The sequence below is a fragment of the Paramisgurnus dabryanus genome, chromosome 1 (genome assembly GCF_030506205.2).
Source record: "Paramisgurnus dabryanus chromosome 1, PD_genome_1.1, whole genome shotgun sequence".
In the NCBI taxonomy this organism is placed as follows: domain Eukaryota; kingdom Metazoa; phylum Chordata; class Actinopteri; order Cypriniformes; family Cobitidae; genus Paramisgurnus; species Paramisgurnus dabryanus.
The window spans coordinates 64,811,821-64,830,279 of NC_133337.1; the positions used below are offsets into that span (position 1 = coordinate 64,811,821).

The 18,459-nt window shown below is 36.7% G+C and overlaps 1 protein-coding gene and 2 non-coding genes across 3 annotated transcripts; all 3 read left to right on the top strand.

Moving 5' to 3' along the window:
* The first annotated feature begins 155 nt into the window (after positions 1-155).
* On the top strand, positions 156-237 carry trnal-aag (transfer RNA leucine (anticodon AAG)). The gene has a single exon. It is a non-coding gene; the product is annotated as a tRNA-Leu (tRNA).
* Positions 238-918: 681 nt separating this feature from the next.
* trnal-aag (transfer RNA leucine (anticodon AAG)) lies at positions 919-1,000 on the top strand. The gene has a single exon. It is a non-coding gene; the product is annotated as a tRNA-Leu (tRNA).
* Positions 1,001-4,215: 3,215 nt separating this feature from the next.
* Positions 4,216-8,073, top strand: LOC135739432 (solute carrier family 2, facilitated glucose transporter member 11). Its single transcript, XM_065257704.2, has one exon. It carries the CDS (start codon positions 4,509-4,511, stop codon positions 6,030-6,032), a length of 1,524 nt encoding a protein of 507 aa, XP_065113776.2. The 5' UTR covers positions 4,216-4,508; the 3' UTR covers positions 6,033-8,073.
* Positions 8,074-18,459: the final 10,386 nt, after the last annotated feature.

The following is an 18,459-nucleotide window of genomic DNA, read 5'->3' on the forward strand; positions in this document are numbered from 1 at the left end:
ATCAGGTTGACTCTTATTTTCAGTTAATGGGAAAATTGCTGTAATATGCTTGTGACTTGCGAATGTATTGTTCAGTTAACTTGAATGAAGCTGGCTTGATTCTCAATGCAGCCTGCATATGCGACCTCCGGACAACCGATTCAAGCCCTTTAAGTGGTAGTGTGGCCGAGCGGTCTAAGGCGCTGGATTAAGGCTCCAGTCTCTTTGGGGGCGTGGGTTCGAATCCCACTGCTGCCAGGAGCACTTTTAAAGAGGCTCAATTGGCAGCAGTCGGGCACTGTATCAGAGATTTCTGTAAAGCCAGGAATACACTGCAGGATTTTCGCCCTCCTATAAGATCATTACCTTATCACACTGTGCGTCATAGATCGTTTAAACCCGGGTACGACAGGCATGTAGACTGTACGATGATGACACGGAAGCTTCGGCGGCTGCGTCACACGTTAGCGAAACGTCAACAGCATGCGCTCGCGTTAAACAAATACCAGTACGCAGGTCGTAGCAGCAAACACACTGTGCATTGATCATGCTGAATTTCTGACACTGTCAGAAAACTATCGTAGGCTATCTTTGGACGAAAGACTGGGAAAACGGCCGTCTTTGAACCTGTGGTTTTAAAGAGGCTCTATTGCCAGCAGTCAGCCAGGCCATCTATGCGCTTTGGAAGTCTCACGTGGACCGTTTCTCAATCAGAAGGCTGCAGCTTCGGGGGGTCGCGTTTGTAGGCTGCGTACGTTATAAATACTTTCTTGTTTCAGAATACTAACAAATATCAAGTTGACTCAGTTAATGGGAAAATTGCTGTAATATGCTTGTGACTTGCGAATGTATTGTTCAGTTAACTTGAATGAAGCTGGCTTGATTCTCGATGCAGCCTGCATATGCGACCTCCGGACAACCGACGTAAGCCCTTTAAGTGGTAGCGTGGCCGAGCGGTCTAAGGCGCTGGATTAAGGCTCCAGTCTCTTCGGGGGCGTGGGTTCGAATCCCACCGCTGCCAGGAGCACTTTTAAAGAGGCTCAATTGGCAGCAGTCAGCCAGGCCATCTACGCCCTTTGGAAGTCTCACGTGGACCTTTTCTCAATCTCCGGGGGGTTTGTAGGCTGCGTACGTTATAAAGACTCTCTTTTTTCAGAATACTAACAAATGTATGTTTTCCAGAGCTTCCCTTATGCTGCCAAAGTCATTGCTTTATGAAGCAGTAATGCAACACACACACACACACACACACACACACACAATATGCTATTATAGTCCATATAACTGTATGTACAATCCAGAATTTTGGTTGGTCATTTTTTTTTTTTCCAATTCAGTGACACCACTTATAGATTTGGCAATGAAAGAGTTAAAATCATGGAATGTTTGTAAACATTTGGTAGTTTTGATCATTACTGAGGTTAATTAACAGATTTATGCATTCAGCCAATACATTTTTACTGCAGTTTAATTTAGTGGCCATTTTTGGCCGCTAACAACACGTAAGGGTAGTAAATTTGCCAAAGGTATATTGTTAAGTTTTTGAAACATTTCAAAGCATTTTCTTAAAATATGTGTAAATATAAGATTTGTCACCAAAAATCATTCCATTTGCTGAAATTCAGAGAAAGTTGTGGCCAAATTAAGACTAAAAAATAATAAAAATGGCCAAAAATGGCCCCAACAACACATAAGGATTAAATTCTGGTGGGGGGCACTTGAAATGTGGTTTCCGTGGGCACATTACTGTGTTAATCCAGGCCTGCCTGTAGGTCTAAACAGCAGTCTATGGGGTTTGCACAGAAATATTAGATAAGCGACAGGGTAAGATGTTGAGCATAACAAGCTACGCCTTGAAAAGCAATGCATGTAACCCTTAGGTCGCAATATTCCAATGTGACTGCAAAGGACACGTACATCTTTCACAATATCTAAATGTCTATTCAGGTTCAACAGCTGGTGAGCAGTGTACCTGAGAACCATTCCCGGAGGGTCCACACCAACAGCAGCCTCACAGCGGTGTAAGCACTGGGGGTCCTGGGACAGGTAGGGTGGCCATTCGTGCCAGTTCCGCTGGACACATCCCGAAAATGTTTTCGGGTTTGTTCTCTGGAAGTCGCGTTGAACGACCGCATACGTCATCAAGTTTTAATATTTCGGGTTTAATTTCAGAAAAGCAACCATTACATTTCAAAGTAAGAATGAAACTACAATGATTGTATGTCTTAAAAGAAATAAATCTTAATTTTCTAATGTATTTTAACTGAAATGTGAGAACCTCGATGACGTATGCGGTCGAGCAACGCGATTTCCGGAGAACAAACTCGAAAACATGTTCGGGACGTGTCCGGCGGAACTGGCATAAATGGCCACCCTAGGGACAGGCAGCAAAAGAGAAAATTCCTGTAAACAGCACTCAGAGATAAAAGCAATTATTCCAACATGAGAAGCGTGATTCCACATCATGATAGAATAAAATCACACAAATTGAGGGTTACACTGAGTGGCAAAAAGTCTGAGCGACAGCGTTAGCATAACGTGGAAAACGCGTCTAAAATGGGAAAAGTAGTTGTGTGATCGACTGTGGTAACAGATTTAACAAAAATTCGGAGCTGTCTTTTTTCAGACGGCAAAAAACACTCAAATGAGAAGTAAATAAGTAGCAGTAACGATATGTCAGGTATGTTAAATTTTGGGATAAAAAAATCCTATTACAAAAAATACACCAATGAATACTCTTATTCTGTGTAATTGCAAAGTTTTGTCAGTGAGCCTTCATTAAAAACATGGTGGGATGGTTTAATAGGTAAGACAAACATATCAGGAAAAGCAATGTTTGGCCATATGCCAGTTTCCAAAGACTGGTTGTTTGGCAAGTTGTTAGCGTCACTGAAGGCCAACTAAATTCAATTAAAGCTGAAAATAGTCAGTTTTAGGAGCAGTCATTTTGTTGAATATTTGCCACTCAACAGGGCGAGCTCCGGCGAGATCGCATGCTCAAAGTGTAGTGATTGCAGCATAATTAGGCTCCAGTCTCTTTGGGGGCTTGGGTTCGAATACCACCGCTGCCATACATTTTGTGTGCTTTTGACGGATGACTAAGCGCTTGCTTAGACATTACAGAACAGTGTTAATTAATAGTGTGTGTTTTAGTGTCGCTTTTCAGAAGTTTCATCTACTACACCGAAAGAACTGCACAAAACTGGTTATGTGTCATTCATGTGTGAATAGTATGTGCAGTGTATTTACTGTAAAAATATTACTCACGAACGCACAAACACTTATTTTCAAAGAAAGCTGCCTGATGTAATATACGGAAGTGCTCCGTCTGCTTCTGTTCTATGACATATAATATAATATATTATATATAGAGATATACAGAATTTGTTTATTAAAATATTGCAATAATGAGAAATAAAGGCAATGTGAAGGGTACAGGAGGACTTTTAACAAAAACAGGGTGGCGCACAGGTTTAATGTCTTAATTGCATTGGTATTTTTGGAAGATGAAAGAGCTTTGATGTATAGAAGAATTTCCTTTTCAAAAATAATAAATAAGGGTTTTAGGTAAGAGAATTTATTGGGATGAATATGAAACTTAGCTAGTAACATTACAAGATTAATTAAATAACACTCATTTTCTTTTGTTTTGCTTGTGATATAGAAACTAAACAATACATCCTTGAACAACAATTAAAAATGTAACAGAAGGTTATGGTTAATATATTTACAAAATCAATTCAAAATAATTGTGTACAGTCAAATTCCCAAAAATATGAAGTGCTGTTTCACTGGGGGCACCACTAGGGGGAGTTGTTCACAAATACCCGTTGTCTAATATGGTTATGTGATTTCGGGTCCGTTTTATTATTATAAAACATTCATCCTTCTGTTAAATGACGCTACTATTTTGCCTACGTTTTGTTTATAAACAGATCTAATAAAAACATGTGCATAATTAAAAGGGGAGTTAGTGTTAATGATCTGTTTGCCCTAAAAAAGAATACACTTTTATTTATTGGCTTAAGTAAAAAAATTATTTTTGAACATGTCTTTAGAAAAAAACTTTGTAATTATTTAGTGAAAATTATAAAATTTTTGCACTGAGATCTGGTTGCTTTTACAATGATTTCTCCAGCAGGTGACGCCATATTTAGGTGTTTTGAATGCAGCCTAAAAATGCGACCACCTTCGGATTGAGAAACGGCCTCGGTGACAGACACGACAGCGGGGATTTGCACGTGTGTATATTGTAACCATTCTCTATTTAAGCGTTTCGGTAATGAAGCAGATATTGTAGCCATACTCACGCACGGACTCTTATTTTGAAAGAGAGCTGACTGACGTCATTCATGGAAGCGCTACGTCTGCTTGTGTTCAATGACAGGCCGCTGACATTAAAGATACTACAGCAGGGATTTGCACGTGTGAATATTGTAGCCATTCTCTATTTAAACGTTTCAGTAATGGCACGGATATTGAAGTGAGTTTTTCTTTGATCTTATACGTTTCTGATTCGATTTTATAAAATGAAGGAAACTAGTAAAAAGGGAGAAGGATGGACGTTGACTCTTGCACTAACTGTGTGCTCTGCAGCCATTGGTGGCACTTTTCAGTATGGCTACAATATATCAATTATCAATGCACCCACATCTCACCTGCAGAAGTTCATCAATGAGACGTGTATGAGAAGATGGGGTACAGCTCTGGGGCCCAGTCAGGTGACACTGATATGGACAATTATTGTTTCCTCCTTTTCACTCGGAGGACTTTTTGGCTCCCTGCTTGCTGGACCCATGGCTATCCGGTGTGGGCGGAAAGGAGCACTGCTACTAAACAACTTCTTCCTTTTATTGAGTGCAGTCTTGGTTTTAAGCAGCCGCTCAGCTGGATCTTTCGAAATGGTCATCCTTGCTCGTCTGCTGGTGGGTGTCAATGCTGGAGTTAGTATGAATGTCCAGCCCATGTACTTTGGAGAGAGTGCCCCTAAGGACCTCAGAGGGGCTGTCGCCTTCTCTTCTGCTGTTTTTACTGCTCTGGGAATCTTTTTGGGTCAGGTAACCGGTCTTACTGAGGTTCTGGGGAGTGAGTCTGTCTGGCCGTATCTACTGGCAAGCAATGCTCTCCCTGGTCTCGTGCAGCTGCTCACCCTGCCCTGGTTTCCAGAAAGCCCACGTTACCTTCTCATCGACAAAGGAGATAGCAAGGCCTGCATCCAAGCCCTGAAGCGCCTTAGAGCCTGCAGCGTTTTTGACTCCGAGATGGAGGAGATCCTTCAGGAGAGGACGGGAACCCGTGCCAAAACTATGTGGGAACTCTTCGCCGACCGAAGTCTTCGCAGGCAGCTCTGCACTGTTATGGCAGCCAGTAGTGCCATGATGCTGTGTGGTAATGATTCCATTTATTTCTATGCATCCTACATCTTTCAGGAAGCTGGCATTCCTTTGGAGAAGATCCAGTATGTGGCCATTGGCACAGGCGCGTGCGAGTTCACCTCCGCCATGGTGTGTAATTTACTGATAGAGCGTGTCGGGCGCAGGTTGCTTCTCGCAGGTGGGTATGCGCTCATGGCTTGCTGGGCGGTGGTCTTCACGGTGGCTCTGTCACTGCAGGGGAAAGTGGCCGGCATGCCTTATCTGAGTATGGTGTGTGTTTTTGGCTACATCTTGAGTTTTGGTATGGGTCCCGCAGGGGTCACTGGGATTCTTCCCGCTGAACTTTTTGACCAAATGGCACGTCCTGCAGCTTACATGGTTGCCGGCTCCATGATGTGGCTTAATCTCCTCCTTATAGGAATGGCATTCCCTTTTATTGTTAACGGCCTCGGACAGTTCTGCTTCATACCGTTCGGTGGTGTTTGTGTAGCCGGGTGTCTTTTTATTGGTTTCACTTTACCTGAAACCAAGGGGAGGACACTAGCAGAGATCACAGAGGAGTTTGACAAGCGCAATGAGAAAGTAAAATCTAATGGACTTTTGAAATCTGGTCAGGGAGAACAAAGTCAAAGTCTGACTAATCAAACAGCAGAGAACCTAGAGATTGAGAAGGTTTGACCAGTTGTACTACATTTTTTTCATATACATGACGTTGCACTGTGATGGAAACTTGTAAAGGCATTGCTGACAAAACAATTTCAATGCTTCAATACCTCGTTTTAAGTTAAGGAAGTTTGTGTTTTTCAATTACTGCTTAAAAATTAAAGGGATCCTATGCACATTTTAAGTAGGACTGTTTATTGACAAAATGTATTGAATTCGAACCGTTGTTGTTCAAAGGCTTAAGTGGCCTTACTCATCTATATTTTTATACCTACAGACATATATGTCTTAAGTAAGGTTTAATAAATTAACTTATCTTTATTTATTTAAATTATATTTCACAATTGTACTTTTACAGGTGCTGCTAGGTAATATAATGTGTGCAATAATAGATAATCACAGGTGCATGTTGGGAATTCATGTGAAACTGACATCAGGATCTCTTATTTAACATGCATGTTTTGCAAGAAATCCTTTAATCCTTATGCTTGCAAAGATGGAAATTGTCATTTGCATTGAAGTATTTTACCTCATTTAGTGATCACATGTTGTTCATTATTTATTCGTAGGGTAGCTGAAGAAAGTAGCAACACCCAAAAAGTTATAAAATTCTATCTTATATGAGAACTTATTGCTTGTTTGCACCAGAAGATGGCCCTGTAGCACCATATTTTGTTGTATAATGTTTCATTTAAACAAGTTCACAGACTTTGCATGCCATTGCCTTCAGGTGACAAGAAGAGGGAAGTAATTGTCCTTGCATCGTGTTTTTCCTTTTCCCATCTTCAAAGTATTATGAAGTTGCTGTCTTTAAATGTGTGTGGGTGCACACTACTGTAGATTCACACACTATCGGTCAAAAGTTTAGGGTCACTTACTCATTTCTTTGTAAACTCCCTAAATTATGGAATAACACAACTGTAATTTTAGGAATTATGTTGTGACTAAAGACAATCCAGAGTAAATTAAAAGGATGTTATATTTTATCTAGGGCTGTGACGAGACACTTACTCCACAAGACGAGATTGGGACCACAAGACAGATTTTTACACTTTTTAAGAAATCCTTAATGATTAAACATATCTGATTGGAAAACTGAAATCACAAGTTTATTTTTTAAATAAATGTTTTAAATGGGACTGTCCTTAATATTTTTTAGTAATTGATAATGAAGTAAAATTATATACTAATGATGATGCAAATAATAATTGGTTCAAATAAAGTATCAAAACCAAGTAAACACGTCGTTTTATTAAACAAAAACATTAGCATACATGTAAAAACCAGCATTATTATTTATAACAAATGTCTGCAGAGGGTGCCAGTGGACTCCCGATTGCTTATTTAATTTTAGATTGAGAAAAAGCTTACTTTTTACTCAAATTCATTACAATAGAAATCTACACGAGAAATCTTGTGACATTTTAATGTCATGCACAAAATCTCATCACATACCTGATTTTAGCATTTTCACATTTGTTACTCTTGACTAGAATTTATTTATCAAACAGCAACAATTACCATTTTTGACAATTTTTCCACAATTGAAGGATATGGCTTTCAAAACATTTAAGTAAAGTAAGTCATAACTTTTGAAGTGTAAATGTGTGTAATCGAATGTACTGTCTATATATAAAGCAATTCTTTTAAATTTTAGTGTTGAACTGTATGATGATGAATTGTTTCTGCCATTCTGTGGGAAATCCTGCTGTACTGTTTGAATGTCTGTATATTCTGAATACCTCAAACTATTTTAATGTATCAAAAAAGTTGCAAAATGTGAAAAACATTAAAAGGCTGGCAATAAATCATAGCTCCATTCAATGACTGTGTGTTATGTGATTTAGGTCCGGTTTCACAGACTAAGCTTAAGACTAGTCCCAGACTAAATGTTTGAGCCGTTAACAGGAAACAACTTGTACTGACATGTCTTAAAATATATCAGTGCCATTGTTATGTCTCAGGATGCACACAGTAATGATTTTCTAAGTCACATTTATAAAAGCTCCTTAAGAGTCAAAATTGAATAAAGGTCTAATCTTGGCTTAAAGTGATAGTTCACCCAAAAATAAAATCATGTCATCATTTACTTACCCTCCTGTTGTTACAACCCACATATATTTCTTTGTTCTGAGGAACCCAAAGGAAATATTTTGAGGAATGTTTATAATCAAACTGTTTGTGAGCCCCATTCACTTCCATAGTATTATTTTTCCTACTATGGAAGTGTATGGGGCTCTCAAACGGTTTGGTTACAAACATTACTCAAAATATCTTCCTTCGTGTTCATAAGAACAAAGACATTTATACAGGATTGTAACAACATGAGAGTGAGAAAATGATGAAAGAATTTTTATTTTTGGGTGAACTATCCCTTTAATCTAAATTTCATTTGTGAAACTGGGCCAATGTGATATAAGCTGAAATGAGCCTTATACAGAAGATAAACTGATTCTTTGACTATGCTGTTGGCACATTTACACAGATTACTGTGGTGAAATGATGAAAGATTCAATGTTATACTTTAATTGAGTGAGATCTCGGTTAGTTCCTTTCTTTTCTGAGATAATTATGACACACAAAAGACAAAGTACAAGTTACAGGTGCAATGTGAGACTTCTAGCGGTGAGATGCTGAATTGCAACAAACTGTTTAGTCCACAGCTCACCCCTCCCTTATGAAACGCTTAGTGAAGCTATAGTAGCCTTCACAGGAAAAACATGTCACCGTCTGAGACAATGTAGAGACAAAACGCCCTCTATAGAGCAGTTGGTCAGTTTAGGGCTACTGGAGAAACTTGGCAGCTTCTAAAAAAAACCGGTTCATTCTAAGGTAATAAAAACAATACAGTTAATTATTTAAGGTCTATACACCACTGATAATATAGTTATGTATGTTATATTTTATTTCAGCCAAGAGATCCTTATAAAAGTCCCACATTGCACCTTTTACATTATTTTGTAAAACTTTATTTTGTAGCATTTTGGCATTTGCCACACAAAACATTTGAGGGTGTGTGTGATCTTATGGTTAGAAGTTGCTTAGAGGTTCCACTCTTGTTCTCTATATGACAGCGCTCATTAAAGAAATTCTAAAAATCTGGCAACGAAAGGAAAAATACATCTATCCAGCCTAACTTATTTCTTAATAATCTATGTTGTGGTGCTTTATGTAAATTGATGATGTAACCAGTGTTCGAATTATGTCAAAGATTATGGGGGGCCCCCTAGCCCCCATCTTTATATGATATCACAAAGTAGGATGTGATCCTGAATCAAATTTTTTTTGTTGGTCCTAGATCAACGTTTTAATCAAAGAAACCCCAAATTACCCTTAAATCAAACCTTAACCGGTTCAGGTAAGGGAACCCAAATTCGAGTAAGGCAAAAACAGAGATTGTATTTCTTAAAGAAATTACTGTCTTTTAATTTCAATAGCAGAATACTCTTTGAATAGTCTTTTATTGAGAGTATTATGATATTTTGTGTAATAATGGTATAGCAACGCCTCTGAGGCCTAGAGGAGGGCTCTGGGAAATGTAGTAACAGCTAGTAAACTGCTGAGAATAAAGCTATAACGTATAGACATATATAAAGGAAGGCAAATATTATGATAAATAATAAGAGGTATCCACTATCAGATAATTTTTCCATTACCAGATAATTACCATCTTGGTCGTTGATACTGTGTTCCCAGATGTACAAGAAATACAAAGAAATTGTCATTTGTTCCTCAGGCAGTTAAGTTTTTTATTCTTCTCCCTCGGGAGATAAATTATGAACTAGTCATGTTATTTTATTGAATTGATTTTATTTTTTTTCCCTCATTTATGCCTATGTGAACCGGCAATTTTTTTATGTGAGTGTATGCTGCAAAAATACTTTTCCTAGGGGGAAAACTAAATAAATAAATTCTACTTTTAAATACACTGGAGTTTGATTTTGCATGAGAGCAGATGATTTGTTTCTTTAACTGTGTCCCGAACAATCTGATGATATTGGTGTTATTTTCCTTTATTTTTTTAAGCTTTCTGACCCCAAGATTCAACTGATTATGAGGTTCCACTTAAATTTTTCTCCTTGCTGAACATTAAGATGAAATAGACACAAGTCCTCTTTAAGGCAAATTTGCAACATCTCTAGTTGATTTAAACGTCTTCATTGTGGGAAATATTTTTAATGGCTTTAAATATTTCCTTAAAGCCACTTTCTGCTTTTTGTAGCTCAATGATCTTTTGCTGAACATCAGAACAATAGTCTTTGGTTTTACCCATTGTGATAAATGAATAAGGGAATTTGGGCTTTGTGTTACTTAGTATTTATTCTCCTGTAAAACTGGAAGTTATGACTGGACAACACCTTGTGTCTGGTCACCTTGTGTAGTCACCTGCTAAGAAAATGTTAATATTAATGGGAATATACTTCAGAAATATTTTACTCTGGGTGCCAGAGTTCACATAAATATTATGCTATTATGTTCCTTTGTCTTAACTGGTAGTACACAGCAATAGTAACAATAGTCAATGATTTAATTATCAGGGAACATACATGCATACGCTGTCAGAAAAAAATGGTCAAGAAATGGTCCCAGGGTGTCACTGGGGGAATAGTATCCTTTAAAAGGTCATAAAATGTACCATTTAGGTACAGCTATGTGTGCATTTGGTACTGATATGTACCTCAGAGGTACTAAAATGAGCTCTATAAATGCAATGATGTAATTTTTGAAAGGGTATCATTTTTTGTCCATTCTTTCTGAACAATGTACAATAAACACCCTGAAGATTCATCCACAGCCTTACAATTTATACAGTGTACATTTGACCTATTTGTATGTGTTGCTATAGCACTGTGCTCTACCAGTTGAGCCATACAAGACCATACCGTAGCATGCCTCTCTTACTTTGTTGCCCATAAGTCGAATGAATAAACTTGGATGCAAGCTGTACCATGTGTGCACAACGTGAATCATAAAACCAGGGACCTCACAGGAACAAATGTGATACTACACTGTTAACCCAAAAATTGTCTTTACTCAAACAATCAAGGAAAAATCATTAATATTTTCTGTTTTGAAGCCAAAGCTTAAAAAGTTTAGTTGATTTAATTGTTAACCTTACAAAATCTATTAAACTAAAACATTCAAGTAAAATGAACTTAAAATTATTAGTTCATGTTGTGAGGAATACCCATAATCCTTTGCGCCTGACTATTTAGATTATTTTTTGCTTTTTCACCAATTAAAAACTGATAAGAACTTTCTCTATTCAAATATTTGTTAATAAAATGTCATATAGGTTCAAGCTCTTATATTATTGATGTTGTTTTGTTGTAAATGATCATTTTGTGAAGTCACCGTTCAGGTGAGCAGTGTTTCTGTACATGAACCCTGTTCAAAACATTTTATTGTATTTCTCTCCACTGTACTTACAATGTATGTCAAAACACATTTTTTGTGTGTTTCTGTGGAGAATCACGTTTATTCAATGATTGACTTAAAGTCAGTCATTAATTTTTGTTATAATACCATTTATAACATCAAAAGTAATATAAAGTGATAAAAACTAAAGTTATATGCAACAGGTTTCCTCACACATTTCTATTAATGTCATCTAATCTGGGTTAAGAGTGCATTGGAAGAAATTAAAACATTAAGTACATTAAACTTAAAATTAATTGTTATTTCAACCAGGCAAAATCAACTTTTTTAGGGCAACGAGTTTCCATAAATTGTTTAGGTTCAATCAACCTGTATGGGCTTACAGTGTACTGAGAACCAGATATAGAAGATGAATATAAAAAAGGTCAGCAGAAAGGGGGAAACTTAAGAGTTTAAAGTGCAGACAAAATATCTCTTTCCATCAGCACATATACTGTGTTATCCTACGAAAATAGACTACATGTACTTATTCCCATTTTATTTCTTGCTGTTTGGCTGTTTGCTGAGATGGGATCACTTCACCTTATTGGGAGTATGGAGCTATTGCAACAGCAAAAGCACTTTCCAGAAATCCATTAAGAGTCGTGACCTTGCGCAGTCCTGCTTCAAAGGAGCACAAAGAAAGCAGCCACTCAGCTGTATCATATGTGACCCTGAACAACAGATATGATGCTAATGTAGTTGTATCCCTGATATAGCACTATATTATTAAGTTTGTGGATGAGCATATCATGAATATGTTTGGATAAAGTACACACTGACCATAAGTAAATGTAATCTGCGCAATGTAAAATACACAATAAAAATCTCACTCTAAAAATGAATTGATTTAAACCATGATTGGGTCAAATATGGAACTGTTGGGTTAAATTAACCTAGAAAATTTCAATGTCTGACCCAACCATGGGTTAAAACAACCATACACTGTAAAAAAAATGTGCTGTAGTTATGCAGCTGTTTGCCAGGAATTTACTGTATATTTAAATGTATGTTATTTACTGGCACATTAAACATTAACAAGTCTTTGTCTTTTTTTAGAATAAAACTATAAAATAGCAGCCTCATGCAAGGCATTCTGGGAACTATATTACACATTTAATGGGCTTTTTTAAGTCACTGTCACACAGTTATTCACTTAATGAGGATGTATTCAGTGAGTTATTAGAAATTTAAATCAAACCCACTGGTGCCTAGAAACCCATTTCTGTCTGTACTCTGTAACCCAGATGAGTCCATCTTGACAATTATCACCAACTTAATTTCCATAAACTACAAAAAGTGTAGACAGCAACCCCGCCTAATGAGATTTTCAAGTGGCCCGCAGACTCTTTATAAATTCAGTGTGGCTGAGCAGAAAGATTGTGTAGCTCTCAGGAAAAAGGACTTTTATGGTTTGTTTTTCTCCTTGTTAGCTGCTCTTCCTGTCATGGTGCGGTGACATTGCTTCAGGAGGAGACAGCTACTGAAGGGGTCTATAGGAGCAACGGTTTACTGAAGCAAAAAGATCAAAGGGCCAGTGAGTTTCCTAATCAGACAGAAACAGCAGCACCTATAAAACAGGAACTACTGTGTTAAAGAATGATGAAATCAAGAAATTCAGTTTTTTTAAAAGAAAGTGTTTGTTGGCTTGCTTTACACTCGTAAATGTGTGCTGCATGGAACTGCTTGTAGTATTAAACCTCACTTTCTTTATTTTGTTTATATCGGACATAAACTTATTTGTTTTATATTAAATCAGTAGCAGAACTGATATAACTAAGTATAGAATGAATCTCTGTATATCCATCTAACTGGAAGGTGAAAGCGATTTTTCAGACATTACTAATAAAGAGCTTATGTTTATACAATGACGACGGATAAGTGAAGTCTACATCTGGATCCTGGTGCTGTTTTCTTTCTCCAGGTGTGTTGTAGGAAAGTATAGAACAAGTATGTATGGATCTGACAGGTTTTTAATCTTTTTCAAACATCCCATAAGCTACTCTGATCGACTGATACAAAGCACATGATGACGAAGAGAGAGAAGGCGCTTAGAAGTCAAGGAAAATATGAGAGGAATACGAGAATTAATAAACACAATGGAGAAAATATACTGTAGATATTTAAAAGATTTTATTGTAACAGCTCTTTTACATAACTCCATTCACATAAAGGCATCACCAAAATGTTTACATTGGGTAGACTTGAATAAAATAATTGAATCACAAATAGGGATGGTTTTAGCACTATTTAACTTATTGTATCTCAAGTAATAGGACACCTAATGCATTGTGAAGCTATGATAACTAAGTAGCTAAGATATCATCCACCTATTTTTATGGATGCATTGTTATGTGAGGTGCTCATGTAGAGAGACGAGGAGGATGACGACGAATTACAAAACATGGAATTTTAATAAAATCAAGGATGATAAATATATAGCAAGACCAACCCTATAAAAATCGTATATAAAAAAGGCCCTGTCCCAAATCGCACGCTTCCGAGCTTAAAAATGACAAATGGGACACCCTAAGGACTTGAAGACTAAGCGAGCACGTGCAATTTAAGGCCACGAGACCAAAAGTCCACATGAAGTGTGCCATTTGGGACAGGGCCAAAGACTAAACTATAACACGCATTTTGGAAATGTGCATTAAAAAAACGTTGGATGGAAACACCAAGATACGCATAAGTTCTAAAAAGTTTTCATAATGCACATGATCGAGCTTCGATGGAAACACTTTATCAACCAATTTATCAGGAAGTGATGATATTGCGCTCTTCAGCTCATTGGATGGAAACAAACAGAAACCGGAAGTAAAGTTCCGACCAGCGTAATCATGTCACCGCATGTGTGTCCAATGAAACCGTCTATAGAGCAGTTTGTCCATTTAGGGCTACTGTAGAAACGTGGTGGCGCGAAATAACGGCTTCTATGTAAGGGGACCTTCGGTGTATGTAGATAAAAACGGCTTCTTCTAAGGTAATTAAAACAATACAGTTCATTATGTAAGATCTTTATACACCAGTGATATTATAGTTATGTATATTATATTGCATTTCAAGCGTTAAGCTTGGTTATTTACATGTTAAGTCAATGCAAAGACACAGTAGACATCCTGCAGTGCAATTCGCGTGAATGTGGTGGCGCGAACGACATGGTGGAATTAAGCGTTTCAGGCAGATATTTGTGCCATGTTAACCAATCAGGAACTTGCTCTAGTATAGCGATATCGAGCCGGGGCGGAAATATAAAACAACAATGGAGGACAAAATCATCATCACTGTATGTGGACACCTGGAGCTGTACAACACATCTACAAAAGTGAAAAAAAAGGATCTTGCTTGGAAGAGTGAGGACGTCGGAAAATCTGGTAAGTTGAAAAAATGCTCTTTACTCAATTTGAGAGAGAGAGAGAGAGAGAGAGAGAGAGAGAGAGAGAGAGAGAGAGAGAGAGACTACAATTGAGCACGTTAACCCAAAATGTTTAAGCATCCAACGCGCAAATACCGTGATTTATTCGCTTAATATGCATCTAGTGTGAACGCACATTGAGAGATACACAATGCACCTTTAAAGCAGTTTCATTTGTTTTGAAAGAAATCTGTTTCCAAAGGCTACTGTTTCCAAAGTAAGATATATCCACCGTTTAAGATTTCTCTGTATGCGCCATATTGTGAATATAGCATAGACATGGCAACGTTTATTCATCGGTAACATGTGGCTTGTTATAGATTGTTTTAAAGTTTCATGTATAATTCATTATGTAAATAATTTGCATTGCACACAGTTAAATACAAATCCTCTCTGAAGGATGCTTAAACGAGACAAAACTGCTTCAAATCACATTAACATAAATGACTACTACCCACTGCTCGTTGAGGAAAATTCGAATGCTTAATTCTAATTGGTCAGTGGTGCCATCCAGCAGTCTAAATATTCCTCAACCAATACACATTTAGTGATAGACCACTTAAACGGATAATAAAATAACAGCTTTGTTTGGGGCTTAATCAATCTCTCTTCTTGAGTTAGACTACCTTATCAAACCCAGCATTCACTTCAAATTTATTACGTAAGGTATAATTGGAGACGGGCCGTTGAATTAGGAAATAATGCACATCAAAGGTGGTAATGGTGCACAACGCAAAGCCGAGTGCCTTTACACCGCGGTTGTGCATTATTTCCTAATAATTTTCAAATAATTCAAAGGACCAGGGTAAATTATTCCGCTAATACGACAGTTACCACAAACATTGTACTGGTGCCTATTTTTAGACATTTCAAAGGTTAGGTGTGCAGTTTACAGAAAAATAATCAACACCCATGGAACATTTCTCAGCCAAACACAGCATTCAACAGGCCAGTGGTATAATTCAAAATCTGCCACACATGTGTAATCTTGCAAGAGATAGATTAACTATAAAAGGATAACATGCAAAAAAAAAACATACAAAAAACATTTGCATGATCAACAGCAGGGTTTTTTTTTTTTTTGGGGGGGGGGGGTAAAAATTTCACTTTTAAGATACAATTAAATCTAAACCTAATGATATTCACAGATTTATTGTGTTACCCATGTGTTACCCATGACAAATCTTGGTGATTCATGTGCACCTGTGTTAGTTATTAAGGTCTGCTCCCACGAGTATGGGCCTCAATGAGAAATTAAAATAAGACTCACCCATATTTATAAATATTAAAAAACTTTTAGTCTCGATTAGTTCAAGATATTTTAAGAATTCCAATGTTTGCATACTACATAGTGGCACCAAGATGTGATAGATACCTAAGCCATACTTAAAATGTCAAGTTAAGTTTCATCCAAAGATCAATTTAGAAAGACCAAGAACTATTTGTCCAAAATGAGATTTCTCCAGTCTGTCCTGCTATGAACATTCTGGTTACATATTTTTCAGTATGCTTTGGTGCTTTTCCCATGGTGTTCTGACCATATGCCATCATGGCTCAGTATGATTTGAGCAGTGAACCAAATGTGATTGAATCAGGATTTAATCTTCTCAGGATGTCAACAATTATTCCTTTAAAAAGCAAGCTTACAACTGCTGTTACATGTAGGAAAATAATGCTCACCAAAAGAAGTGGGGTTTTAAAGACCAATACAGTACTGCTTGTTATGAATTTTGTACAGGGAAAGCATGTTCTCATGAAAATGTAAAGCTTGCATTCACTGGAAGTCACATGAAAGTGCCAAAAAGTAACTGTTATGTAATTTATTCTGGGCATATATGTTTGCAAGTATATTTAATCAAACCTTTTGTAATGCTATGCAGTGAAGTAACAGAAAGGCATGTACTTGCATTACACAAGTCTAATAGCTCTCAAAATATTAAACTCTGAGAAAGACATAAAAGAAGTAAATATTTTAAGTGCAAAATGTCCTATGCTTTTATATTTCTCTGCTTTATGAAATATTTTTAATAAAAGCAAACGATGAGACATTAAATTTAATATTTTTCAGCAGAGAAATATAAAAGCATAGGACATTTTGCACTATACTGGAAGGGAAGAATTGAGGAACACAGAGACAATATTGCACCCATAGTGCTTCTAGGGTACTGATGAGAGCTATTCAACCATTAGGATTTGACAGCTGCATTTTGCCACAGCATAAAGACAAAAAGGCAATTAAACCATGAACAATAGTTTTCAAAGACAAAGTTCACCCATTCTGCAACACTTTTGTAGCCGAAAAAGTGACATGCACACTGTGACTCTTTTGTTAAAAACGAATTATCAACATGCTTTTTGTTTATTGATTCTATAGCCTTTTATATAGATATCGTATCCCTTTATGTAAAAACATTGACTGCGTTATTTAAGAAAGGATACATCTTGGTTAAAGGGTTCGTTTAAATGAAAATTCTGTCATAATTTTCTCATCTTCATGTTGTTGTAAACCTGTATGAATAATTTTTTTTCTAATGAACACAAAAGAAGATGTTTTGATAAATGATTGTAAGCACACAGCTTATTGATAGTAGTAAAACAAATATTATAGAAATATTGTGATAAATGATGAAAAAAGATATTTAAAAAATGATGGTGGTGAACACAAAGTTGACGGTTCCATTGAATTCCATTGTATTTGTTTTTCCAATGGAAGTCAATGGTTACAATGAGCTGTGTGCTTACCATCATTTATCAAAATATCTTCTTTCGTGATCATCAGATAAGACAAATTCATACAGGTTTAGAACAACAAGAGGATGAGGAAATGATGACAGAATTTCATTTTTGGATGAACTATCCCTTTGATATATGTTCTGTATTTAGGGAAACATGTTCCATACAAAATAACATAAATTTAATAGCTAAAATATGACTAGCTTGTGTGTATTAAGCAATTCAAAGGTGCACAGCAGACACTAACTAAAGTATGTGAGCTTTTCAATTTCAGCTAAGGGCAGAGGTTTGTGAAAATAATTACCAACACTAATAGGGGTCAAAGCACCTGCAGAATGCAATGGGCTTTATTTTCTGATATGTGTGACAGCTTATATATCTGCTCTAGTCTAAGAAGGCACAAATGCAATTGTAAGCATAATGAAAAGATATATTGTGGTTAATGGGGGAAAATTGAAATATCAACCCCTATTGTAATAGCCATTATTTATTTATTTATTTATTTGCATTGTGACATTTTTAATGACAGCTAATTACATTCTTCACCCCTAAATTACATTACAATATATGAATTATACACCACTGTATATGGAGATATAACCGGATGATTTGGCCTAATTTGACAATGCATTGAAACATAATGTAGCAAATTGTTTAATATAGCCCATTAAACATTCCAATACTTTACTGCTACTAAAAAACAAGAATGAATAAAGGATCAAATCAGAAAAAAAGGTGAAGTGCTATTACACTGAACTGATTTAAATGCACACTTGCTGATTGAAGACACGCGTACAGAGAGGAAGAGGGTTCATTTAAAAAACTTTTCATCTTTGTTGTCACTGTGCCAGAGGTTATAGACCTACTACTTTTCTA